The following is a 27,906-nucleotide window of genomic DNA, read 5'->3' on the forward strand; positions in this document are numbered from 1 at the left end:
CGGCATGCTGCTGTGTCTCATGCCTTGTCTAAGCTTCACCATTGTGCACACCAGCAGCCTCTCCGGCCCTCACCTCTCAGACTTGGCTTTCCCTTTTATTTTGCAAAGACCTGCAGAGAGTGCTGGTGTGTGAAGTTTTTATGTGTGGCTAACAGAACAGATCCTAGTGGAAAAGGCTCAGTGGCATCACGTTGATGAACACAGACCAGACTGCTGATAGGAATACAGGCGAGCTGCTCAAAAGCTGTAGATGACTTTGTATCTGATTGGGCCTCCACGTGTAATGCAAGAGAGGCTCTTCAGTAAACGAGCAGTGTAAAGGATGAGTTGTTTCAAGCGTGATGGTAAAAGGGGGGCATAGGAAGCTATTTAGAACCTGGTTTTTCACTTTCTGCACAACACCAAAACGTGCTGTGCTAGCGGAGGAGGCTTGTTTGAATCTTGCATCAGAATTTCAGTGCTGTTTGTAGTGGTGAAGCTGTGGTTGTGCTCTTCCAGCTCCCATCCTCTCTGCTCAGATAGTAAATTATACTCAGATACTGAATTACTCATCCTCAAATGCATTGTCACTAACTAGTTTCCATCCAACTTGTGCTTCTCCTGCACTGAGAGTAGTGCCCCCTGATTTTTCTAGCATATTGAGGTGAACCAAGCGTGTGCAGTGTGTGGGAGTGGCGCTGTCGAGCGCCCAGCGTGGGCTGGTTGTGTCCTGCGTTTGCTCTACCAGATTTCCCCATTTGCCCATGGACTGGAATTCGAGATCTCCAACCTGGAAGAATCTCATGGAGCTTATTTGGTTTCCTGGCTGTAAGCAACGTTGAACCCTGCTTTGTGCAGAAAATTGCTCTATCAGGTTTGATTTTTACTGAGACATTATTAACTGCTGCCTGTCTCTTTTTCTTGTTGTTGGGGGTGGGGGGGAGTTCATTTTTCTAGAAGTTAAACTTCGTGTGCTGACAAACTGTTGGTGATAAACAGTGTGGCCTTCCTTCCTGCTCTGCCCAGGCTCATCAGCTGTGGAGTGAAACCTATATCCTCCAGGGCAGAAGATGGAAAATATTTATAGGCAGTGAAATCCAGTTTGAAAGGACATTCCTGAGACCTCGTGCTTTGAAACTTGGACAGAATCCCTCTCACGTCTGGCTCGGGACCTTGAAGCTGGACCAGCCCATAAAGTAGTTCACTGGGCCAGACTGAGAACAGAGTTTTCTCTTGTCCAGACTTCCTGCTGAGACTATCGAGAGTGTCTTGGGTAGGCTCCAGTCTGTGATTTATGGACAAACCACAGGCCAGGAATCTGCAATCTAAGCTCCTTGAGCAGCAACTGTTTAAAACATTATGGGAAGAAATGGCCACTGTTTCCAAAAGAAGAAAACTTGGGAGCCATTAATAATTTTTAGCACTTCTGTAGTGCCTCACAGCTGTTAATTAATCCTCCCACCCTCCTTGTGAAGTAAGTCAGAATTATTCTTATTGTACAAATAAGGTCTGCATGCAGATTAAATACACTTCCCTAGGAAACACAGTGAATCTTGAGCTAGGGACACAGCCCAGGGCTCCAGAATCCCAGCACAAAGCGAAGTGAAACAAACCTCCTCCAAGATCCAGAGGCATAAGGACAGGTTCCTGCTGGGTTTGGATGAGGCAATCAACACAAATGAAACAGCAGCTTTGAGAGCATCTCTGCCCAGTACCCTGTTCCTTTGGACATTCTTCCCAGGGCAGTTCTGGGTCTGCCCAAACCTTCTCCAGTGACATCATGTGGTCTCCCAGTAACCCCCAGGTTCAAAAATCCCTGGGATTTCAGAGGAGACCTGGAAGCTTGACTGCTTACTGGAATCATCTTGTACAAAATCCTTTCCAGCTGGTTGTCTTCTCTGTCGCTTGGGAAGAAGAGGATGGCGTGCTAAAATCTATCTCGCTGTCTTTCTTGACCCAGAACAGCTCACCTCCTGGTGCTTTTGGTGTGGGTTAAACATGGGTTTCCTTTTCTTTCATCAGCAGTAAGCTCTCCTTCCAGGGAAAAAAAAAAAGGTCATTTGTTCTCCTTCTGCTCTGAGAGTAATCTTTTGTTTCTCCTTTACCTCCTCCTTTACACTTGGCCTCCATCTTCTCTAGAGCACTTCGTGGTTACAACGCAGGCCAGGCCCAGAGGGCAGTGTATCTGCCTGGACAGTCATTTTCCTGTTCCCACCCACGACAGAAGGATGCTCCTTGGTGCTGTCTCCCGCTGTCAGACCTGGCGCCCCTTCTAGCAAGAATTTGATCTCAAATCACAAGCCCCTTCCCATCACACGGCTCCTGGAAACCGTCTGGAGTGTGAAGAGGTGGAAATGGGTAAAAAAAGTCTGCAGTAAGTCCTGGTCGAAGTGGAACAGCTGGCAGGAGTGCAAGGACCAAAGGCTTCTGTAAGTACTTAAATTTGTAAGGACTCTTGGTTGTCTCATTGCTGTCGATCTATTTAAAGCAGCAGGAAGGATGAAAAATTGGTGAAAGAAGCAGAGTTTCCTCCTCTTTTTAAATCTATACAGCAAAAGGTGTCTTAATGGATTGTCCATTGAACATACCTGTCCAGCTCTAGTCCAAATGTCAGGATACGATCTGCAAGGGATTTGGGGTCAGGGAACAGCAGTTAACATAGAAACAGTCTGTGAAGCCAAGCAAAGCTTCATTTTCCTTTTGCAGCCCAAGTAAATAAGGGGTAATTGGGGTTAAAACCTGATCCAGAAGTAAATCAGTAAAGTAAATCCTTCATGGAACCGTCCCACATTAAACCTTTAGACGCTTGGGAAGTCAGAACTGTGACAGGAGGGGGAGGGAGATTCAACTCGAGTTTTGTTTCGCTAATGTAAATCAGTCACTGGGCTGGTTCTGTCTCAAGTGGTTCAGCAGTTATTTAAAAAAAAAATGTTCCAAGTTATCTATCTAGCAAAATGCTTCAAGAAATCAAAGGTTACGGATTTATTTCTTTTAGCTGGGCACTGTATTTTTACTGTGTTTAGAGATTTTTAGCATGCGTTTAATGCCCAAGGGCCTTACTAAATGATGGTGATTCTCCTTGGAAATTGTATTTTATTTCACCTCCCAGGAGAACAAGACAAATTTGGGGTTTATAACAAGTTAACTTGATCTAACTCGTGCTGTGTGACTTACTGAATGGAAACATGCAGATTTTTCTGGCAGGCTTACCAGAGGAGATAGATACGGTGGCATGCACCATCCCAAAATTCACACTGTAGAGAGGGGAAAAAAAAAAAAATCCCAAACAACTGCTCTTGAGGAAAATGCTGCATTGTTGTTTGCTTTGTCCTTCCAAGAGACTCAGTGCGCTGGATAGTGTGCTGAGTTCTGTCATCCAGCATGCCCAAAGTCCATGAGAAAGGCATGTTAACACAATAAATTAACACAAAAACCAAACTTTGCTCATCGGAATTGGCCCTCGTGGCTGCTTCTCTGATCACTGCTGACCTGAGTGGAATCAATTTGTATTGGGAGCTTTAAAAAGTTAATGTGGAGCTGCCAAAGAGCCACCTGCGTTACAAGTCTTAAAAAGATCAGTGGGTCTGCCCATCGGACTGAGCAGAGATAACAAAGTGAAACACAAATTTTGAGAAATTCTGGCTGTAGCACACTGGGGATAAATGTGTATACATACGTATGATATATGATGTGTGTATTCATAGAGATCTCCATAAAGATATCTACATAGTTACTATAAATACCATTAAACAACAAATTCAAGCAGTTATTTTAAAAATATTTTTGTATTGGCAATAGTGTCCACAAGTTCCATAATCATCGTTTTCTGCAGAGACAGCTTGAAACCAAAGTGGGATGGCAAATGCCCTGTCCTTCACGACGTGTGTCAGGAGTGTTGCTGTCGCAGGGCCCTGCCTGCCTCCGTGCGGCTGTAATTCGTGGGAGAGCATTAAATTACGGCAAGAATTCCATACTAGAGTACAAAGCGCTGGGGCCCTAGGCCAGCCCTAATCCAGACCAGTTCCTTGGTGGGGACAAAAAGTGAATTATTAAAAACCTGCTAGCAGAAGTCCAGTAAGTCTACGTGGAGAATCAGATAGTCTGCTTCTGATAAACTGCCTGATTCCGGGAGAATCTCTACAGCGTAGCTGTGCCTGCGTCATCTAGCTGATGTTGGGCACAAGTAGCGAATAGAGCCGTTGCAGCAACCATGTCATCGTTGCCTTTAGGAACGGTTAGAGGCCTTGAAACGTCCTGTGAAACAGGTACCTGGTAGCCAGTACGTACTGTTACGTGCCGGTGCTTTTGGACCCATCTACACTGGAAATACCACAGGTCCTTTGGCTCTTTCCAACGCAGGTTTTTAAAAGGCTGCGTTTACGCACATCAGCAAGGCTCGGGGTGTTTGCGCTCCTCACACAGAGCAAGGTAAGCTTTTAAAGGAGCCTTTTCTTGGGCACCTCAGCACTTTTGGAACAGAAAATTGCGTTTGGCTACATGAAATGCAGCAGAAGAGCTGGAGGCTGCAGCGTTGCCTGGCAGCCTGCTCTGGCCGAGACGCCTGTTTGCTGCGTGCCGCGTTGCTTCAAACGCCGATGGGGGTTTCCCCCTCCGCAGGAGCGCGACGGGCTTTGCAAGGCTGTCCAGCACCTTCTGGGGTTGCCCCTCCAAGTCCTCTCAGTTATTCTTTTAAATATTCGGTGCTTTTGACTTCAGTTTGCATTTAGGGTATTGTGCAACAATATGCTACTGTGACTTGGCTTAGTCCTTGTGGCACCAACGCGCTGTCTCAGTACAACGTAACTGGAGTATTTTTCAGTGTTTGTGCAATGTGCGCTTGCAAGTTCTTGCAGGATTTTCTTCAGAGTGCTTCTAATTCCCATAAGTGTGGCGACTTGAGAAAGAACTTGAATAAACCAGCAGAAGTGTTGAAAGACACAACCAAAGGATTTCTTCATATCAGTTCTGGTTTCTCTCATACTGACACAGGCACATTGCATCTCCTGGGGAAAACACACCCGTCAGTCCTGCCCAAATAACCAGGAGCACCAGTTCTTTGCTTAAAATTTAAGGGTTTCCAGCTCAAGTTGTTTGAATTTAGCATGGGTTAAAAATTAAATTGCTTTGCTGGGAAGTGAAAAAGCATAGTGCCTCAGGAGCTTGTTCCCTTGTAAAAGTTGTAGTAGTTGTGTGGTGTTTTTTTTTTTTTTCTAAAAGCTCTCCAAACAGACAGTGCTATGACAGCGTCAGTTTCTCTTGGGGATGTCAAGTTACAGATCAAGATATAATTACGGAAAAACAAGTGTTATGGGTACAGGAGCCATCGTACCACTCACAATTAGTAGCAGTGCTTTGTGGTTGTTAGTAAAGTGCCTACCGTCATCTTTTTGAAGCAAACTAGTAGGAATGCCAGCCCCAGTGTGTTCTGCGCCACCAAACCTCTTCCCTCTGCCTCTTGGCCTGTTAACAGGTTTACCCAGGAGTAATTTTGGTTCTTGCTGCATCCGTACCGTTGAGAAAGAAATCCTGATTTCAACACAAAATATGCATTCAAAACGCAAAGCCAGTGTATGCCCCCTCCATACCCACCGCAGCTCTGGTGATTTTATACCTGCAGGCCTTTGGCCACAATTAACTGTTCATTTGGAGGAAATTATTGTTGACCCTGACTCCAGGTTAATATCCAGTATGAAGTCTCTGCGCCTTTGTGAGAAAAAAATGGCATCCATTTTCCTGTTCAACCCCAGGTAGAAGGCTGATATAAAAAAAGCAGCGCTCTCTCTTTTGACAGACGAGCGCTGCAAAAGCTGGAGCTATGTAACTGCTCGCCTTGGAATTTCAATACTTCCATTAACTTCCCCACGAGCAGCGCAGCATTCATTGTAACCCCACCACATTACAACGGGCTTTCGCTGCAGCTCTGCATCCTGCAAATGTGCACTTTAGGTTTTAATGTGGAGACAAGTGACTTTAAATGACAGTTCCGTATGTATTTCTCTCCCTATTTACAATTCCTGTTTTTCTACATATGAATATTTCAATATATTTGAGGGTTTTTTTAAAAAAAATACTAATAAGCAGTGCTATGCCGTATGCTTTTCTCGGTGGTATTTTTTCCGGACTAGCTATTCACCGAAGCTGCAGTCAGAGCCGAGGCCCTAATCAGACGCTCCGGAACTCTGCGCTCCCCCGGGCTGGGGCCGGCGCTGCCGCTTTCCCTGGAGCACGGCCGCCCCCGGTGGCCGCCGGGCCGCCCGCCTCAGGCCGGGCTCGCCTCGGGAGGCACCGCCCAGCGCCGCTTCCTGCCCGGGGGAGGCTCCCGGCCGTTCTCGGGGAGCGGGCCCCGGGCCGCCTCCGCCGCTCGCTGACCAGAGGAGCGGCGACCGCCGGGCCCGGCTGAGGGGGCAACGCCAGGGGGGACCGGGCGTCGCCATAGCAACCAGTGGCGGGAAGCCTGCGCGCCTGCGCGGAAAGGGTGCGGCCCTCGCCGAATGCGCGTGCGCCGGTCCTGCCGGCGGGACGTTGACAAGAGTCTGGCGCATGCGCGCCGTGCCCGTTGCGCGCCGAGGGAGACGGTTGGCGCCCCGCGCATGCGCTCCGGCTGGGTATCAGGTCTCCCCGCCGTAGCGGCGGGGCGTGAGGAGCGGCGGGAGCCCGTGCCGCGGCGGAGAGGTCAGCGGCGGGCCGGGGCGGCGGGCCGAGCGGGCGGGGCAGCCCTCTCACAGCGGGGGCCGTGCGAGCCCTGCTACACTGACGGCGGCGGGCGGGCAGCGTGACGTCATGACGCCGGCGCCGTCGGCGCGGCGCCGCCTGCTGGCGGGGAGACGGTGGTGTGGAGGCCCGGGGCTGTCGTCACCTCCAGGGTGTGACGTAATCCGCATGAAGATGCGACGTCATCCCCTGAGGAGCGGGAGGCAGGGCCAGGGCCTGGTCGCCGCAGGGCTCCCTGGGGCCTCGCCGGGGCGCGGAGCCCGAGGTGGGGCCAGGCGCTCGCCCGCACTGGGAGCTGAGGCCTCTGGGCGCCGCCGGTCGCGGCCTTGGAAGTGCTGGCGTGGTGGGGGCCTCAGGGTGGGTTGGGTTCGGGTGGGTGGCGTGTGGCTGTGCTGTAGCGTTCGGTAGGGTGACGCTCCAGCCTTGGTGTTAACGTGGCACCAAAGGCAAAAATTCAGTGATAAAGGCAAAAGTGTTCAGTGGAAGGCCGGACTGCGAGGGTGTCGGTGTTTCAGGGTGCATCGGCTGCTGGGAAGCTGCATTCAAAGCTTTGACTAACACGCCCAGTCTCAAAGCAAACTTCTTTCAAGCAGTGTTATCAGGGAAAGCAATTCTGCGGAGTCGTCACCTGCTTCATGAAGCAACGTGGAATTTTACCTTTCTCTTCCAGGCTCGGGGGCACGAAGAACAGCGTATGGGTCTGCCTGGAGCAGGTGCTGGCCGTTGGACAACACTTTGTCCCTGCAGATACACAGGTGCTTCTTTTAACCATGCTGGTTGTAAATAAAGCTGAAATTACGCATTTGCTGGGCAAAACCATACATGATTTGTACTAAATAGTTTGAGTCTAGTAAGGCCCAAAGGCAGTAACATTGGCTGGCACTCAGTTGTTGGTTCCTGTATAAACTCTCGTAAATCCCAGGCTGGGTACAGTCACTGCTTTAACTACAAAAAAGGACCGTCGTGTGGCTGGCTTTCATATCTGCTTAAAATCTATCCTTCATCTCCCTCCTGGTCCCTCTTCTCTCATTTGATTTTGGTGTTTGGATTAAAACAGATGTGTCAGAAGCAGACTGGAAGCAGTAACAGAAAGAATTTTTATCATAAGCTTTACATTTAGAAGAAAATGGACCTGGAATTCTTTTGAGCATTTGCTTTTCCCGCTGGGTCAGTTTTCATTTACAGGTTTGGTTTTTTTTCAACAGAAACGGTCAAAGAGTAGAAAATAGCCATTTTAGCTGGATGTTTGATACCTTCTATGCTAGTGAACCTCAAACTGTGGTTCATGGTCTTCAGTTGGATTCAAGGCTCTTGTCCAGAGTTACTAGAAATACTTTTCCTGGGAGTAAAACACAGATAAATTGACATCTTTGTCTCAGAGCTGACCTCTTGCTGTTACTGCTGTGGAAGATACGCATTTATGCGTCCCTGAGATCACTGGTATGATACCAGAGTTTCCCAGAGCGCTCACAGCAAGTCTATGGGTAACAATGTATTTGGATATTGAGAAGGTGAAGGAATTATGTTAATAAAAGGAGAAAATGTAATAGGAAGAAATTTTTAAATGTATTTTCAGACCAGCAAACCAAGCCTGTGTATGACGGACGCTGGAGTATGGAGACAGATATGACAGCATGGAAACATCATAAAGCAGCATGTCCACAAAGTGGTCTGCTGAGTATTTTACTGTAGGTCTTGTATGTGATTTTAGCTGAGAAAAGAGGAAATTATTAATTGTTATAAACTAGTGAACTGTTAGTGGAAAAGATATATTGTTAGATCACCCGTAGAAATCCGTGATGAGTTTGGTCACCTTTTGAAAGCGAGTGTGTTTCTGTGTTAGAGAAGGGAGGGAAATCAAGATACTTTGTTAAATTTCATTTTAAATTTGGCTTTTGTGATTGTAAGCTTCAACACAATCACAAATCAGAAGCTACACTTTTTGGGAAAAAGTAGTGCTCGTATAACTTACATTGTTTTACGTGAACATGCCCTTCAGAATAACAGTGTCTTGAGAGAAGTGGCTTGAGTATTTAACATTAAAGTGTTCTTATTTCTCTTTATGTTCACTTTTTCATTAATTATTTAGTTTATTTTCTTGCCACAAACATCCGTAACATTGATTACTCCATTCTTGATCTATAAAATGATAGAGTTGTCTGACGTGGTCAAAACTACCCGTATCGGAGCGGAGTCGGTCACCTGGCGAGGCAGCGTTATGGTCCGTTTGGGAGGATGACGGGCTTTGTCCTGGCTGCTGACAAGGGAGGATGAAGCAGCACCGTTGCGAAGCTGCGTGCCGCTGGTGCTGTACGGGCCGTGGGCAGCGCGTCCTCTTTTGAATGAGCCATGCGGTAGGTTCACTGTGACAATTTCACCACTGTAAAGGAAATACAGCCTTGTTGCTGTGACAGCACACGTATCCGTACGGGCTCGGACTCCCGTAGGGACCTACCGTTGTTCTGATCTCTGTCCAGGCTCCGAACTCCTGTGTCGTCCTTGCTTCCCAGGATAGATTTACTTATCCTGTAAGTACGGCGTCGTCCCAAAATGATGACTTTGTGCTGGTTTACCGAATGGTCTGCATCCTTCTGCCTCTGTCTGACATCAGCACTGTCTAACGGTTCCTTTCTCTGCGTCATCAGACAGCTTGGTCAGCGGTGGTTTGTGTCTCTCCTAACTCATTTCCTAAGTCTAAATATTAGAAAACAAGATAGGCAGAGAGCTAATCGTTGTGGGATGGTTGCAGTTGCATTTTGAAACCCATCTAGCTACATTTTAATATTTTTAACTGTAATATATTGGTTTGGTATGATTTTGATAAATCATTTTGTCCCTTGGTACTTCTTTAATGCTTTACAAAAGGATTACACCTCTGTTAACACACAAAGGTCTCATTTAAAAGGTATTGGCTGAACACGGGAGATCTTGGTTTTCATCACACTGTGTTGATTGTTATTGTTATGAACTTTATTCATAGTTCCCATAGAAGCCATTTCTTTAACCGCCTGGCATTGATCTCAGTCTGACACATGGGTATTTACTTCCCTAATTGTCCTTTTTGAAAAATCACAGTGACTTCTGCTTGCAAATGGTCCGATTCTGTTGGCAGAGCTGCCTTCAGTAGCTGCTGTTCGGTACACTTTGGATTACTGCTAGAGTAGAATTTTGTGAACATCGTGGGATGGCTGTTATAAGAATATTTAGCTCTGCGTATTCACAGTATTAACAGTTTTATGTTTGTTTTATGATGATCTAGCAGCCTTGGTAGATCTTTCTTGTTTGGTTTTGGTGTACACCAAAATTTTTAAAGTCCCTAATGTTTCTGACCAGAAAACTCATCTTGGGTAGTTTTACCACCTCCTCTTTTTAATAAAATTCCGTGTTTATATTCAGGGCTATTCAATTCCCTTATCACGATGTTACTCTACATATTTGTTTTTGTTATTATTCTGATTACGTCTATTTCTCTGAAAACCAAATTAGGTTTTAATAAGCATTGTTCTCTTTATTGACTTTTTGGGGCCTCTGGTGAAATGTTTTTATTCAGTCCTTAATTCTCAATTGTATTTTTCTGTTTAAATTAATGATTGTTGTTGTTTTCAATCAAATCAAATATGCATTTTTGAACACCAGCTGCGTATATTTCTGATTTGTATGCTGCTGTGTTTGCATACAAGCCGTGAGCGTTTGCACCTGAGCAACCGTTAGTTTTTATTTTTATGTTCACTTCCCCTTTATCCTTCCAGAGGAGGTATAAAGTAAGAATTTCTATTTTGGTGAAGTGCTTTGTGAGGTAAGGTTAGCTTCTACAGCGTTTGAAAGATAGAAGGGCATTTTGTCATGTAAGTATGATTCCAAATTCATCTGGAATATGGTAGATTATTTTACTGGCTATGAAATGCTTTGCCGTGTGCACAAGGGACTGGCAGGGGAGGCGTAGTCGTTAAATGTGAGCGTGGTACTCTGACGGGATATCAGGTAATAGCAGTGGGTACTGTCAGGTAGACGTTGGTGCTGGTCAGTGCTGAGATTGCCCGTTAGCCTCTGATTATGCTTTTCCCAGCTATCGTTTCCCTCCTTATACAGACTTGAGTTAATTTGTCATTTCCTGTATTTCTGGTTTTGTTACCCTTTTCGGGCACAGGAAAGCTGGCAGACAGCAGGACAAGAGGGTTGGTACCTGACGTGAATTCCTGTTCTGCACTTACCTTTGTTCTCTCCTACAGAACAAGCGCTGCTGTCCTTGTTGTTAGTGTATTTGCACTTCCGCACTCACAGGGACCACGCACTGGGCAAAGCTCCTGTTGTGTCTTTGTGGAGTAGTGACTGCGATAAAGGTATTGATTAGTGCAGGACGCTGAAGAGAGCAGGCTCTAGTGAAGACAGTCTCTAAAAGTATGGAGGATAATGTGCTTTTTCAGAAGCTATACTGTTGATGTATAGGTTTTTCTCCATCAGGAACCTGTAGGAAGATTTTTTTTTTTTTTTAACAGGATTTGGTCTGGAAGAATCCCTAGGGACTGCCTTCTGGTGTGGTTTCCAGAACAAACACTACAGAAATTCTTTCCCTTTGCAGTATTTGGACTGGCTTGATTGAAAGTTTTGCTACCAACCTTCAGATCTTCAGGCTGCAGCTTTCTAAAAAAGAGAAGGGGACGGGGCGATGAAACTTTCAGTGCCAGCACAACAGCGTGCATCCCATCATCCCGTCTGCTGTCAACGCGCTGTAATTAGCAGCCTAGGTTCATACAAGCCATGGCAATTAATTCATCTGTGAAGACTGAGGTGGTATCAGTCACTTTGATCCCATTCTTTGCCTTTCCCTGGAGTTCTGGCCGGCCTTACAGGACTGTCAGGACCACTCCTATGTTGATCTTGCTGGTGGAGGAAGTGGGAGAAGGTGCTCCTGCCGAGAAAGGTGCCACCCTTCCTGCAGCAGCCCGCTCCGCCTGGCACGCAGAGCGCAGCCCCGCGCCGTGGTTCCTGTCTAGCGGAGACGGGTGCTGCAGACTCAGCACCGTATCTTCCTCCAGCCAGTTAGGAATGCAGCCACCTGTTGGGCGGTTTCACTGGTGGAGGTGGGGGGAGGTGCAGGGTGGGCCGATTTGTCCTCTCACCGCGAGGAATGTGATACATATGTGTGGGAAAAAAATCAGGTTACTTTTTGCCTCGCTATCTAGTGTTAAATAATCCCACTTCCCCTCATATTTCTTGTGAAACCCAGGATATTGCTCGCAAGGTAGCACGGCGCTTTCCTTTTTTGAAGGTATAGAGTCAGGCTTTCTTTGAAGATGAGTAATTGAGGAGGATATGTGCTGAGGCACCACTGCGGGAGTCGAGAGGGGAGGAGGTATCTACTGGGTACGAGCTGTTGAGGCCTACCCAGCACTGATCCACGCTTTCTAGCCGTAATGATGACATGTTCTTGGAGACTGAAATGGCAGGAGAATCGCTGCTGGAACATACGGACAGTTTAAAGCGGCGAGTGAGCAGGCCCAGATGTGTATTTGAGAGCTCGGAAGAGGCAGTGTCAAGTGGTTGGACTGCAGGTAGAAACTCTTAAGGTATTAAAAGAGAAGCTGCTCTGAAAGGTGGGAAGGTAGCAGATGTTTGTCCTGTTGCTTTTTTTTTAAAGAAGGTTGAACTAAGTAATTACAAGGCAGTAAGTCTTTTATGTGTACCTGTTAAACTGCTTGAAATGATCGTCAAGTTATTTGTAGATGTCGGTCACATTTTTGACCTGATAGCATCTCTTCAACGTGGCGGCCTGGTTTCTCAGTAGTCTAATGGAGTAGTTTGAATTTGTCAACAAATCAGGAAATAAACAGTGGATTGATGTAGCTTGCTCAGAAATCCTTTGAGAGAGGAAAGAGAGAAAGAATTACCGTGAATGGTAAGTGATCTGAGAGAGGAAACTGGCTGAAAGGTAGCAAAGAGCATCCAAGGGTTTGTTCTGAATCCAGCGGTGGGCAGTGACACCGCTTTTCGGCTCAGTCCGGATCAGAGGTGGTTCCAGCCAGCTCCGAGCTGCTGGTAACGCAGCAGACCATGAAATTCGCTGTGGAGGGGTGTAAAGTAGAGCATGGAGGTGAAAAAGAGTTAAATCGTATGGAAGACCTTAATGATACCAGATCATTAGCCCTTGGCATCCCTGTTCAGGTAAAACCTTTGCTCAACAAGCAGGTGCTTTGAAAACAAAGCAAAGAAGATGTTAGGATCTGCGAGGCCTGGATGGGGAACAATATAAAACTTCTTCAGCAGCAGCCTGCTGTCGGCAGCACTGGTCAGCGTGTCTCAGAAAAAGCAACGGGGAGCGAAGGAGGTTCAGGGAATACCGATGGGAGATGGTTAGGGGTCAGGAAAGATTCTCCTAGGAAAAACTGAGACTCTCATTTTAGAGCACAGACACCGAAGGATGTGATACATATAATAAAATACTGTGTGGTCTAAAGAGAGTGGATTTGGAGCTTCTGCCCTCCTTGTCTGAACAGCAGACAGTCCGTGAAGTACAAAGGAAGCAATCGGAACTGATGAAAACGGATACTTTCTCCTGGGTTCTCTCAGTTAAGCCAGGGAACTCAGAAATGGCAGGATCCAAAGGGTGAGGGTGTTACATGGCTGGAGGGTTATGGGAGTAACAGTGATGGATTTCTGTAAGAATTAACTGCTGTCGCTCTGGTTTAAAGAAAGTTACCAGGAAACAAAATTGGGCCCAAATGCAAAAAAGCAAGGACAGACTATTTGTAGGATCCTAGGATAACTCCGGCTGGAAGTGACCTCAGGAGGTCTCTGGTTCAACAGCCTGCTCAGAGCAGGGTCAGCTGCGGGCTCAGATCGGGTTCCTCAGCTTTATGCAGTCCGTCTGACCCGTTCTGCCTTCTGAAGGGTTCTGGGCTTTTTCCGCAGCGGCGTGCCGTGCCGCTCGCTGCTGGGGCTGCGCTGCTGAGCACCTCTGTATTTCAGGTAGGCAGGGCAGTGGCAGAACTCAGCACCGTGACAGCACATGCTATTGCTGTCTCCTTCCCCCTGCAGCTTGGAACTCGAGCAAAAAGAGCGGTCAGTACAAAATACACTAATTAACCTTTTCCTTCCGTTTTCCAGGTTCCATCTTTCATTCGTGTTGGTCCTGCTTTGCACCGTTTTGCCAATCCACGTTTACTTGAAGGGCACAGCTGGGCTATAGATTTGGCATCTAAGTGGATAGGTAAGTGCTGCTGTTTATTTTATTTGACCAGATTTTTGATTTGTTGAGTCCTAGAACCTTCCAAAATGAATTGAATGCTATGCCGAAAGAAGTTATTTTCAAAGCCATTACTTTTCAAGCTCTACAAACTGGTGCCAAAGCTGGCTGTTAGGTACACCAATAGCAGCAGCATAAGAAATACTGAGATGTTGAGCAGAGCAGGAGCCTGTAAATACAAGTCTGGAAAGGGAGGAGTAAGACAGATAAATCCTTAGTTAGTTTTGCGTCGTTAGTATGTCTGACTTGGTCTGCTGGGGCACTGAACATTGATTGTGAATGCAAAAGCGTTGATCTGTTTCAAAGTTTAATATCAGGAACCCACCATAAATAATATAACAGTACAAATGTGTCTGTGAGAGGTGTTTAAAGCCATGGAGGATGTGAGATTCTATTTTTCTCCATATGCTGTCTCCTACTTAGAAGAAAATGGTCGATTTACAGTGATAACTACACCAAGATTCTGTCCAGGAAAATTAAATTTATGAACTGGCTACATAAAACTTCAGTTTCTCTCTGGCAGGAAATGACTCCAAGATTCACAGCAAAATCCTCTGCTGGTTTGGGAGCCTGAGTTTAAAATAAATAAATCCATTAACATCTGTAATTGCTTATAGGAAAGGCTGACCCATGAAAGCGTGTAACCGGCATTCCTTAGCCTCGCATGTCTGCAGCCAAGCCATTTGAGAAAACAATCTCGCGTGTGTTTTTCCTGCTTTTTGAGTCTTTCTGTGCCCAGAGCTTCACTGGAGAAACTGAACCACAGCTGCTGCCATTCCAAGTGAAACACTCTGGTTTAGGCTTGAAAGAAATAGGTTTTGGGAGCAATGTAAAACCTCTGGTAAAGTAGCCAGAGCCGTAGTGAACTTAGGACTAGGAAGAGGAGGACAATCAAAATGTCCAAGAATAGAGATCCAGTTTTAATGTTGCCTGGGGTTGATGGCATTTCCATCTGGATGTGGTGTCTAGTGCTGGTCCAAGTAATCCCTGGCTACTACTGCTGTTCTTCCTGTAGCTGAAAAGATTAAGAAACTAATTTAAAAATATTGTTTGTTTAGTCTGCTTACTGTGTGAATGTGACAGCAGTTTGTGAACATGGTCAGTGCCGTGCTTTAATGAATACTCAGAGGAAGAGTTCGGTATTAGCGGGAGAGCTAATCCTGAATGTGAGCAGCCACGGAGGCAAGAGGAGAGAAAGGACGAACACGTTTGGTAGAGTTGTTCTCAGACTTGTCCCAGAAACCCTTCTGGAGTGCCAGGAACTGCCTTTATTTACTTCTCGAAATGAGGTCGGGCTCTCCTCTTTAAAGCTGCTGTGTCGCAAAGCAGAATTTTACACTCTAGAATAGCTGCTTGATCTGAAGGACTGGTTTTTTTCCCTCCCTTGCTGCGTTTGCTGGTCCTGTGTTATATAAATGTAAGTATGGATGCATATAAAAAAAGGGCAGTCTCAAATCCTGAGCTCCAGGACAAAAGCCTACCCAGTATCACATAATCTGTTCTGAAAGCTTTCCTCCTCTTTCCTAGTGTGGCTCATCCGCGTCTGTGGTCCAAATATAGTGACAGTGGTTTGGGTCAATACATGCTTTTTCTGATCTTACTATTTTTTACAAGTTCTGTCCTCCTTCAAAGTTCTGCCTCAGCCCTGTCCCACAGTGCCTCTGCATATGCCATCCTACATAATAACCTTTTTTATTTCTTTATTTAAGGGCTTCAGTAAGTGTCTTTCTGAAGCCCTGTAGCGTATTATGAAGATCCTACACATGCTCTGCACAAGCTGAGGTGCTTAACTTATGGTCTAGAGACCTCTGAAGAACCAACACGTGAAAGCGCGTGGGGTCCTTGGAGAAAGAATGCGCTCTGCTGAACGGCAGTGAATTAAGCGTGGAAGAATGAACTGGCAGAGCAGCGCCAGCACGCTGTTGGCCTCAGTGAAGCCTGGGGAATGGAGATCTCTGAGGTGCTGGAAGGGAACTGGTGAAAATTGCAGGTCCCGGATGATGCAAACTTGAACTGATTCTGGTATCTCCCTCTGCCCTCCAGTCCTCACAATGTCGTTAGGCCACAGTGTTACTGGAACCTGCAGGCCGATGGAGGAACAGGACAATGATTTTAAAGAGTTGTGGGCAAATATTCTGGGTGGAGCGAAGAAAAAAGCTGGGGATGCCGAGGCAGCAAAGAGGGCTCAGAACAGGTCAAAGCGCACTGCAACAAGAGGCAAATTAAGAAGAGGCAAAGCTGCTGCTAAGAGCCAAAACCATCTTCACTTACCAGCAGCGAGGGAAACAAACTGGCCTCAAGATTTGGGTCCGCAGGAACAAACACTGGTGCACAAAGAAGACAGTGACAGCGTGGCCTGTAGTAGTGGTGAGACCGCAGAAGGGGATGGAAAGAGAAGCCCTTTCCCTGCCAGCCAGCCGAGTACAGTGGCCAGTGAGTGCAGCCAGAGGACTCTGACAGGTGAGTGAGCCAAAATATTTCAAACAGAAAATAGGCTGGGACTGAAAACACTCTGTAGTTCAGTGGAGCTCTTCAGAAGTCCACCTGGAGGGGACGTACAGCAGCGCTGGTCGAGGCAGGCTTTCATTTTGTGTTTCCGCCTGCACTTAGCTGCTTAGACATCCAGGGGTTTAACCTAGGAGAGTGCTCTGTGCTGCAGGCAGGCAGAGATGTCCTGTAAGGTGAAGCCTTGGTACAAAGTGATATGCTGGGGAGTAATTATTCACTGTTTTTTGCTAAATCAGAACTGAGAACACCACCATCAAATCATCTGGAAGCAAGCTTAGAACATATTGAGGTGCTTTTTCACCCAGTGCATCATCGTGTTGTGAAATATATTGCCGCTAGATGTTGTCAAGGCCAGAAATATGAACAAGTTAAGAAAGCTGTTGTATAAATTCATAAAGGATTAGTTCTTAATTCATTATTACACATGATGGAGATAAGATACTGGGCTGGTGAGGTCTTTGGTCCTGTCTTGCGAGCTGCCCCTGTCCTCAGGATCCCTCAAGCAGAGCAGCGGTGTGCTGAGGTATTAGTCTGGCATTCTCTCTGCCTGCTGCTTGTCACCACCTCTCTTCGGGAACTCCTGGTCCCTTCAACTCGGTGTCTGAAAGTCTGAGTCCCAGGTGGGGTTTGGAGATCCAAGCGAAGAACAGCAGGAACCACAGGCCATGCTGCAGTGGGAACGCTGGGGAGAGCAGAGCTGTAGGGCTGCCTTGCCTGGTGCTCTTGCTAGTGACTTCCAGGCAAGGCCTTCCATAATATTCCTTCCTCTGGAAAGGGTACAGAGAGATCTAAACTGCACCATGGCACACAAGTCTGATACTGTTACTGTGGTTATCGAGTATAAAGTCATGTCATAGCTAAACAGGTCGATCACTTCTTTCTCTAAGAATGCCTGTTGCAAAACTGAGCCTGGCTTAGGCTGCCATTGGGGAAGGCTTCCCAGCAGCTCTCTGAGCGGCTCAGCTCTGTGCTGAAAACTGACTGGTAAAGCTGTGGTGTTTTCTCCCCCTCTAGTAAATACTCTGAGTGGCTGTTCCCAAACTACACTGTCCTTCCATCCTGCTACACAGCCAGGGGCCTCCTCTTCACCCACCTCAAAGGTGCCGCTGCTCGCAGGGTCGAAGATGCGGGTAGCAGAGCTGGTAGTGGAGAGAATGCAGCAGTTCAAGAGGGTGGCACCTGAACAGCTAAAACACAGCACGGATGATAGTTTGCCAAAGTCTACAGCCAGCGGGGATTTCCCTGGTGAAAGCCAGGAGCAGAACCCACCAGAGAATGGTACGTTCCTCTTGTTAGCTCTTGTACGTGCAGGAAGAGTGCTTTGGGCTGGTGAGGATGGTTGTGTGAGAAGCAGTCCGGGTTCCTGGACTTTGTTCCCAGGTAGCCTAGTGGCTCAGCATTTAAAGAGTGCAGTTTGTGCCTTCCTTTGTGGGAGATCAAAGGTGAAGATGCAAGAGAAGGATGGCCGTTTATTTTTACATGTCTAATTTAATAAATGAATAATGACAAGTATAACAGCTCCATGCCTTTCATACAGGATTGCTAGTTTTCCATCTCTCCCTTCCTTGCCAGATACCCACCATCTTCCATCTATGGAGCATGACGGTGCTCTGGCTTTGGCTCTGCAGCAGGAAACCAAAGAGGAAGCCTTGGCAAGCCTGGAGGATGCAGGCTTGTTTTTCTGTCAGATCTGCCAGAAGGACCTCTCGGCCATGAACACAACACGACGAGAGCAGCATGTTAACAGGTGAAAGACCAGCGTGATGCGTCCTCCCAGCATCCGCTCCCCCTTAATGGTTATAGTTCTTAATTCCAGCACTTTCACAGGGCAAGAGTGATTTGATTTGTCCAGTCCCACATCGCGTTATTGAGTGGCTCACGTTCATCAGGGTTGTCTGCAGCTGCAGCTGTAGACGTGTTATTGCTCTTTGTCTTCAGATATTTACTGCTGCATGAGAGGACAGAGATTTTAAAACAGTGACAGTGTGGCAGAAATGTTTTTTGGAAATGAAGTCTGCTTTCTGAACTATTAAGTGCGTAATTGTAAGATGAGATTAGAAGGTTATGTTAGCCATGGATTTTTTTATAGCAGTCATCACCACGAGAGGTAAAGCTGTAGATGGATAGGTGCACTGGTGAACTAGTGGTCACCAGTCCTGGTCCATCTGGTGAACGGTCTCTTACACAGCCCTGCGTGTGTAGGTTGTGTGTGCCATTACCTAATCAGGGAGTGATTTTTATAACAGGATCCAGGATTTCACACCCTGAATCTCTTTGCAGAGGACAGAAAAAGAACCATTAAATTTTTTTACATAGTTTTGGCCTACCAGAAATTATTAGAAGTTCATTATCCTGCCCTATCCTGCCCTCTTGAATGTGGTGTTAATTTTGACTGGTCCCTTTTCTGTGACATAAAACACTGTCCTTGTCAAGTGAGACATCTGACTTGAAAACGCTTGCTTTCTTGACACTGCATGTGGTCATGCCTACAAAAGTAGTAAGAAGGACGAGAAGTAGTCCTGTTTTAGGTGAGGAAGGCTTACTGTTTCGCTGGTAGAGTGATTATTTTTTTAATGGTACTTTATAAGTTAGCTGGAATGTTAGAATGAGTGCAGAAAGAGGGATTAGGTGGTGGATGTGTTAAAGAAGGTTATTACACGCACTTGCTTCAGAGCAAGATGTTTTCAGTGTGCCTCTGAGGCCGTAATCTCCATGTAACTGTTGTATGTCATATTTGTCACAGAGATGGACGCATAATTCTTGTTTCTTTAGGGGATATTTCTCTGGCTGTTACAGATATTAGAGATGCTTGTGCTTCCTTTTCTTTAATATGGTTTAAATCTTAGAGTGGCCAGTTTTAAAGTCTTGAGAGGTAAGCTTTGCCGTCGTCTCACAGGTGTCTGGATGAGATGGAAGAAGCACAGGTGTCATCCTCCAGCAAACCAGTGGTCCCTGAATGCCCCATCTGCGGGAAACAGTTCCAAACCCCGCAGAGCCGAGTCAGTCACTTGAAACGCTGCGCTGTCGAGATGGAGGTTCCTCCTAAGCTGCTGCTTCAGGCAGTGCAGTTGCAGGTGTCCTCGCTCGGTGATGTTCCTCTTCAGTGTCCCAGGTAAGCTGGTGGAAATAAAAGATCTTGGTTACTTTGGCCTGAGAGACCCTGCACTCCTGGGGAGGAATGGTAGAAGCAGTGGTAGAAGCAAGGAATGGTAGACTCGCACACAGGATAAGCCCCAAGTCCAAAGAAGGTCAAGCAGAAGGTGACCCAGTACCACGTGGGGAGAACGTGGTAGGGTAGGTAGTTGGAGAAATCATCTTAACTTTCCTTCAGAAGTGGTCAGGTGGTGGATGACTTTAAAAGTCAGCAGGCAGGAGCAAAATGGGGAGTAAGTTGTCTTACACTGGTTTGTCAGAAGTATTTGCACTCTGTGAGGCAATAACAGAGTGAAGCTGAGTGGTGTGTTCAAGCTTATTAAGCAAACCACACAGGACGAGTATGCAGTCTCTCCAAGCGGCTGTCGTGCCGGTGCCTCAGCTATTCGGCTTGCGGCTGTGCTGGATCCCGAGCCAAAGAGGAAACAGACGTGGTGTTTTGAACTGTGCTCAGTGCAGAGCTGCATCTCCTGTCTTGGATTTGAGCAGAATCTTCGGAGTACAGCATGTGGTGCTTGACTGGCTTTGCAGAAGGGCTCCTAAGTCCCTTTGTGCTGAGGAAGGACCATTGCCTGTTCCCTATGAAAGCAGAAGAGTGGGAAAGCATTTTCTGGTGATCCTGTTTTTGCCCTGCTTCAACTTGTTTTTTCCACGTTGGTACAAAAAAGTGTTCAAGGTAGAGGGAGCAGATGCGTACATCAGTGCTGTGGTCTTGTGCTTACCTTTTCAAAATGAGACTTTCTCTAATTGCTCTGAATTCTGTGGATGATAAGAAATCCTTTGCTCTCTGTAGGGAAGAAGGTACTGAACAGTTTTTCATTATCCTGGATATGGGAATCTCTCTGAGCAAGCAGAGCAGCTGCTGTGGAGTGCTCAGTGTTTCTTGTCTCTGATCCAGTCACATTAACTTGGGCTTCCTGCTGCATTCTTGTATTTCAGCAATCAACCAAGCACGGCAAAGCGAAAAGGCTCCTCCAAAGAGGACTCAAAGAAAACGCAGAAGAGGGCCAAAATGGAGACTAAGGATGAAGATTTGCTGGTTGCTATGGCAATGTCACGCTCTCTGTTGGAGCAAGAAAAGCAGGAACAAGCAAAATCAGTTACAAATGTGAAACCAGTGGCTGCTTTGCCAATCAAATGGAAGCCAGGATCAGGTATGTGTTAAAGCGAGTCCATGTCAAAGGCTGTGTTACTGGAGGAGTAATGTAACGCAGCCTGCTCCTCACTAAAACTTTCCTGTTGGGTGTAGGAGGGATGACAGCCCTGTTTCTGTTTTATTTAAGCTGTCAGAGCCTCAACAATATGCAGTATCCACACACAGTCAAGAAAGACTGCAGGATGTCCGTGGGTTTTAGTGAAATCCCTTAGGAATCTCATGCTTTATTTCACTGATTGTTTTGAATCTGTAAAATATTCTTAAGATAAGCCGTTATTTTTTTGTAAACCATGGAAGTGAAAAGAAAAAACATGAAAAGATTATTGTTATTTCTCCTGCAGTAGATTATTTCCTATTCATCCTGCTGCAGCCTGGATTAATGCAGCTTTTCCAGCCTTACCTCTCATCTGTTTTCTTTCTGTAGTGGACATACGTGTCTTCTACATGCTGTGGAGCATGTGCCTCACAATTTCAGTGTGCAAAAAGATTTAGAAAGGAAGACAACGGCCATGGGAGAGCGTTGAGTGCTGTATAGAGGGGAGAATTCACTCTTCACGACACTGCTCGGGTCTCCTCCTGCCAATAAGTAAAGCCAGTTGGATTTGGGGTTGGGCATTGGTAAAGATTTCAGAGGATTTCCAAATGACAGGATTTCCATATCACCAGTGACCAGTAAGAAAAGGAGTCCTTCATTAATTTGTTGATGTTTTTCTCTCCCTTTTTTGTGAAGCACTGCTGTACAGTCACTGTTCCATGAGTCTGGGAGGTAGGCTACATTAATATGAATTGCTTCTGCAAAGATCAGCTTTTGCAGAGATGAGATGGCTCCCAGCAGGCAGAAGAGCAGTGCAAGCTGGAGTCAGTCTTTTCTGGAGTTCATTTCTCCCGTAAAGGCGATGTGAGGCTTCCGAGTACCTGCGGAAATCTTGAGTGGTGTTCAGCTTGTAGCTGCCTTTTGGTCGTCACTGCATTTGAAGGAGCTGGCATGTTGAGCTCCTCTGCCCTGTGTATTCAGCTGTTTATTTACTTGGATTCCTCTTCCTTTTCTTTTTAAAGAGAAAAGACGGCGTAAAAGAGGCCCAACTGCGCCTCCACCGTTACTGCTTCAAGACCCGGAGAAGGTCCGCAGAAGGATCCAAGAGCGAGTAGCTATGCTGCTTGCAGAAGAGGTGGAATTCCCTCCCACCCCTCAGCTTCCCACTAGTAGGATTTTGGAGGATGAATCTGGGAAAGCAACCTGGCTCTTGCCATTGTCCAAAACCAGGGAGTGCTTTTTATGGAATATCAGTGCTCTGACAGGACCCTATGACCCTGCGTCGTTCTACACTGCTGCATTAACCCCTCCAATTGTACCTTGGAAGCCTGTGCAGGTGCGATGCTCTTTTTTCCTTGTTGTTCTGATACTCGTTCACTTGCCCTGTAACTTTTCTGTTTCCTCATTTGGTATTTAAATGAATGCTCTCCTGCCTCCGCATACTCAGACTCACTGCTCGTGCCCCGTTGTTCCCTAATCTTACGCAGTTAAGTTTTGTGATTTTGAACTTTAATTTCTCCTGTTTGGAGAGGAGACCAAGGCTCACGTTACCATGTTACTTCTTGAGCCTTCAGAAATAGAACTGATGGGAACAGAGAGCACTGAGTAAAGGGACCTCATTGTGGTCATTTTGCCCCTAGTTTGTCCATGTTTATGGAAGCCTGGCTCTTGTTTTCCTTCTTGGCACTTTGCTGTGGTTGATTCCAGTATGAGCTTTGCCCGTGTGCTGCGCTCAGCAAGGAACTGGATGAAAAGTTGAAACTGAAGACTGATATTTCTCTCGCACAGAGAAGGTGGGAGCACGCAGAGTTGTAAAGTGAAGCATTTGCACTTCAGGCTTTCCCTGTGCATCCCGCTGCCTCTTGGTGCACCTGAGCTTTCACCCGCTTTTCAGTTCCACTCTTTTGTTCTGGTTTTCACCTAGATCTCCTGCCTTTTCCATACTCTGTGTTTTTATATCTTGCCTACAGAAACAGACAAAGCTCTTGTAGTCTCTCATCTTGTCCCACACTTGCTTCCTGAGAAAGTGGCTATCACTTCTCTTCCTCCCCTCATTCTTCCCTAGGATAATTATTTGTTGCTTCTGTTCAAGAACTACTGTGCATATATAGATGCTTTATTTAATGCTTCTTCCCTAGTCAAAGCCTAGGTTTTTTCACTGGTTTATTGCAGTCTAGAGCTGTAGTAGAGGGACTCCATTCTATGAAGATTTCTGACCTTCCATTCAAGCCAAAAACTGCTAGAGAAGTTTAAAAAGGAAAAATAGGAAGGCATTTGAAATCATGGCAAGAGTGTTTTTTCCCTCTGATTCTTTCCATTCACAGAAATGGCTAAACCATTTTTATTTAGAAATAAACAAACAAAACTGTTTCGATTAGGAAACAGAGACCAAACCTGGAAAATATCAGCTGGAAGGTGAAACTTTGAGTTAGTTATATGTAACTGCAAAAGCATTTCAGAACTCAGAACAGAAGCACCTGGAGAGCTTCAGCTGCGACTGCTGCCAGGCGCTCCAAGCTGTAATGAAATATTTAGATGTTGGAGTGGGAGAATTTCCGCCATTCTTCCTCCCTGCTTGGCAATTGCCTGCGCAGAATTGCTCCTGGAGAAACCACCTTTTCTGCATTTTCTGTTGTAGTTTCCTTTCTTCTGTTCAGAGCTGTCTTATCTCTGGCGAGTCCTTCATAAAACTACAGAGGGCTTTTGCCGCAGGAGCCCCTGTATCTGAGAAATGCTCCATAATCCTTTACTAGATGTTTCAAAAGTATGAAGTAGAGACTGTACTCTGACCTCTGCAAATACATAAAATGAGACCTGATTTATTTGTGTCTTTTTTTCCTCCTCTTTTCATCAGAGTCATAAGCCAGAGAACCTTTTGCCGTCAGTGGGATCTGATCAGCCAAAACCATCCCAGCAAATTCAGCCTGACCTCAGTTCTCATGAGCCCGCTTGTGCAGAAGTTGGGGGCCAAACTTCAGGTGCATCCAAGCCAGACCATGAAGATGAACAGTTTTTATCACACAGCCAGAAGGATGTTCAGACTCTCCAGGACCTCGTTGAGTTGGCCAGGGAAGGACTTACCCTCACTCAGTGGAACCTTGATGTTGACCACGTTCAGGCAGCGAAGCAGCCAGGTAAGTTCTGGCAGCGTCATGAGCCCTGTCCCTGGTTCCTTCAGCTTCACAGAGCCAGGTTTGTGCATACCAAGTTAGGAGAGCCATGGCAGCACACACAGGATGCTGATGTTGATCCAAGAGGTGATGTTGTTGGGGAACATTTTCTGCAGTAAGCATTAGGTACAATCAAGCTGATGTTTCTGAAACGATTCATAAACTCCAGCATTTAAGAGAACTCCTGGACAGCAGATACTAAATTCTATTTTTAAATTCCATTTAAAATATCAAAGTATTTTCTGCCAGGCATATTCAACAGCTGGGCCGGGATGCTCATCCCAGCTATTTGGACAGTCTTTCTGTTATGTGCACTGTCTTTTGAGGTCTTGAGACAACCAGGTGAAAGAGAAGTGCAAGAGGGGTCATCTTATGTGGATACATTGATTACACAACCATGAAGTTTATCTGTACCTATACAGGGCTGAAAAAATACAGCACCTAGAATTCCTCTATTCCTCTAATGTCCTCAGTCGTAGTTGTGTGTGGTGCACAATTGCACATTTCAGCGTCAGTGGTATCCCTTAAAATGGCCTGGCTTCCTAGCGGTGTGTCGTGTGTCTCCTGTTCACCTGTGAAAGAGAACATGGCTGTGAGTTCACCTGTCTGCATTTTCACTTGGGCATAATATTCCTCACCTCCCCTGCTAAACTGGAGCAAATGATTGGTGGTGCTATAAAACTACTCTTGGGGTATCAGTGGAGATATACTTTCCTGGGTGAGGGATATAATTTATGCACAAAAATGTATATTGTGTGTGTAAATGAGATGAGGTGGAGCAAAACCAGACAGTAATGCAGCGGAACCCATTTCTGAACACGTTAATTCTTTCTGTTGCTCTGCATCCTGTTCTGTGCCCTCTATAGATTACCACAGGGCTAAGGCTGTGCGGAACTCTGATTTCACTGGCTGCCTCGGAGCACCAGGGCCCACAAGCATTTTATCTAGGTTGAAATGCGGCTCCAGGCTGCATTCTGCAGGGATGAGACCGTGGCATGTCCCATCCCGCTCTGTGTCCCAGTTTTTTTTCCCACTGGAGGAAAGCTGAGCTGTGAAAGCAGAGGAGCGTGCTGCTTTGGATCATTTGGATGATTGCGGCAGACGCAGATCTGCAGTAGATCGGTGCGCGGGTACCCACAGCCTGTCACAGCCCAGAGCCAAACCCTCCAATAAAGGCGTGAGGGAGAGGCTGGGCCTTCGACTCAGGCTGCTTATAGCAGCTGTTTCCGGGAGCCGTCACGGCAAGGATCCTGTCAGGAGTTCTTACATCGCTCTGGCTCACAAAGACATTGTATGTGATTTGTGATGTGTGTTTTCTTCTTTGAGGAGAAGAACTGACTTGCAGTGGCACTCCACATAGTGGCTTTGTCCCCCCAGCCAAAGAGAAGAGCCTCCTGACGAGCACCTGTAAAAGAGTAAGGACAAGCCTTTTCTTCCACTTTTTTTTGTATTTATTTAGCACTGTAAAAAAAGACGCTGTTACGTTTGTGCAGTTCATAGAAGTATAGAATATTTCCCATTCCTTTCCATAAAAACAGAGAGATGCTTAAGGCTCACAGTCACTCGGGACTCATCATGGGCACAGGAGAGACCAGCACGCCTGGTGGTGGTTCTTTGATGCCCACAAGCAGGCCTGTGAATTTTTCAGTACTCGTCCTACCTGATGAGAGAGATGATTTAAAATGGCGTGTAACGTAAGGCAAATCTGCGCATGGTTTATGCAAAGAGAACCAGGTGAAACAGTTGTGTCACAGCACTAAGCATATTTGGAGGCAGGAACTGGGAATGCAAGCCGGTAGTGTCCTGTAGATGACATCTTGCCCCAGATGCAATGTAGTGGCTGTGTAATACCCCATGGATGTAGAATCAGTTTTCTTCAACTGACGTGCATATAAAAAACCCTAATTCATTTTCTTACCAGGGTCATCCACTTTATCTGGTGAAACTTACGGTCTTTGGTTTGATAATAAATGACCGTGCTGTGAAAGCTGGTAGCTTTTGATGCCAGATACATTTTGATGCCTTGAGAAAGCACTTCCGTAATGTGCCAATTGAATTAAGAGACTTCTAAAAGGAGACAACTCTGTGAGGTGGGAACCTGCTAAACTTGAGCATCCCAGCTACTTGTTACAGAAACTCTAGATATTCTTTGGGGGTATTAAAAAAAAAATCCTTAGCAGGAAAAAAACACTTTGTTTAATAAGCTTCTGAGTCTGTTAAGCCAGAGGCCTTCAGCGATATAGAAACTGTTCTGATTCTGTTGTTGAAATTCAGTTGCTACCAGCAAAACCAGTATGATCATTTTTTTCAGATTTAGTTTGGTTCCATTATAGTTTTCCTGAGCAAATGAAGTGTTGCTGAAGAGTTGGATCCCCCCCCAACCACGCTTAAGAGCCTCGTCATATCTGTGAAGTCCAGTCTAGCTGGCCTCCTAAGTAGGAGAGAGTGTTCTGCTGTGTTCTCCGACAAGAGCACGTGCCACTCAGAACTGCCTTCAAACCAGCGTGTTTCCTTTGCACAGAGAAAGGTGCAGCCAGGAGGTTTCTAGCCTTATTTCATTTCCCCGTTCTTGATTCATAATTTTAGCACCAGCAGAAAAGCTGTTCTGGGCTCGCTGCCTGGAACGTAGCATCAGGAGGCTGTTTGCTGGCTTCCTGAGGTACTGTCTTGCAGGTATCCCACCTGCCAAGAAAAACAAAGCAAGAAACATCTGATTAGTTTCCAGACTAAGCTTCTTGTCTTCCCCTTAGAGATCAGTCCACACCACTGCCATGACACGCAGAGTCTTCTCCAGCCCACCTATGAAGGCCTGGAAGAAGTGTTCCGGTGTGCGCTGCTATTTTGGTGATAATTAGTGTTGGCTGCCCGCCCACACAAGCTGGAGCAAGTAGAAAGGTTGGGTTTCCACAGTCCACTGAACTAATGTAGAAACCTGCTAATAAAATAGAGCCGTGTTGTTCCAGGTGGAACTGCATCTCGTGCAGACGTTCACTGGAATAAAACTCGCAGTTCCTCAACTCTGCAGTAGGTTTGAAAAGCACAGGGTCAATGATTCGTGTGTTAACTGGAAACTGGTTTCCATTTACAGCCAGACAGCCTCTCAGCTATGGGCTGCGGGTATTTCACGCTTCTCTGAAGCAGTGGCCACCACCAGAGGCGCAACACTTGCCTAGAGGGATCTGAGCCTTTAGAAGATTGCCTGGGGTGGGTTTGTACTGGGAGCAGCTCCAGAGCAGAAACATCACAGTTCATCGCTGCTGTCCTCGACAGCGTAACCCCAGGCCTGACCTTACCATCACCAGTAACCAGTTACAGGTAGCTCAGTCAACCAGCCCTCCCCAAAATTCCAGCAAGGGGTTCTAGAATGATAATAGAAATTATGTTTCCTTTTTGCAATTGAGTGGAATTTTCAAAAGGGGTTTCAGTAACAAGCACTTAAGTTCATTTGAACTAGACACCTGCATTGGTTTTATTCTATGTGGGCTCCTTGTTGCAGAGCTGCTCTTCTCAGCTGCCTTGACTAGACAGGGAACAAGAGAAGGAAGACTCATTACTCCATCCCTGAGTCATCCCCTTTCCTCTTACTCTAATTACAGTGAACTGAGTTCAAGTCCATCAAAGTGGAAATTACAGTTTCCTAAAAATGTGGTGGAAGGCAGCAGATCAAGAGGCCAACTATGGGCCGTGGCTAGACCACATCAGGAAGCGGTGTGGTGAAGATCTGAGGGCGATAATGTGCTGTAACACAAGGCAGAACAAGTACAGTAGAATACAACACAACTGCCCTTTCTCCAAAATTGCCGGACTAGGAAAGTGGAGGAGAACAAAGCCAGAAATATCTGCTAGACTTGACATATGGAAGACCTTCAGTTGACAATGCTGCTGATGGTCTTCAGGAGGCAAAGGCAGTGCGTCCAGACTGGGCCCCACAGTACAGCAGTGCTGACCAACT

General features: G+C 46.3%; 1 protein-coding gene across 2 annotated transcripts in view; it reads left to right on the forward strand.

Annotated features, from left to right (window-relative positions):
* Positions 1–6,516: 6,516 nt before the first annotated feature.
* SLX4 (SLX4 structure-specific endonuclease subunit) overlaps positions 6,517–27,906 on the forward strand; it is a 30,457-nt gene continuing 9,067 nt past the window's right edge. The window contains exons 1-10 of one of the 2 annotated variants that reach the window (XM_086759642.1): positions 6,517–6,651; positions 13,795–13,897; positions 15,643–16,393; positions 17,456–17,719; positions 18,014–18,188; positions 19,338–19,553; positions 20,534–20,748; positions 21,807–22,120; positions 23,639–23,918; positions 25,281–25,369. In XM_086759642.1, the coding sequence (XP_086615768.1) occupies positions 15,985–16,393; positions 17,456–17,719; positions 18,014–18,188; positions 19,338–19,553; positions 20,534–20,748; positions 21,807–22,120; positions 23,639–23,918; positions 25,281–25,369 (1,962 nt within the window). In that variant the 5' untranslated portion in view covers positions 6,517–6,651; positions 13,795–13,897; positions 15,643–15,984. Of the gene's footprint in view, positions 6,652–7,358; positions 7,446–13,794; positions 13,898–15,642; positions 16,394–17,455; positions 17,720–18,013; positions 18,189–19,337; positions 19,554–20,533; positions 20,749–21,806; positions 22,121–23,638; positions 23,919–25,280; positions 25,370–27,906 lie in introns of those variants that run through there. The other variant, XM_086759643.1, reaches the window with a different exon arrangement.

Source organism: Chlamydotis macqueenii, chromosome 15 (genome assembly GCF_036417535.1).
Source record: "Chlamydotis macqueenii isolate bChlMac1 chromosome 15, bChlMac1.mat, whole genome shotgun sequence".
NCBI classification, from domain to species: Eukaryota; Metazoa; Chordata; class Aves; order Otidiformes; family Otididae; genus Chlamydotis; species Chlamydotis macqueenii.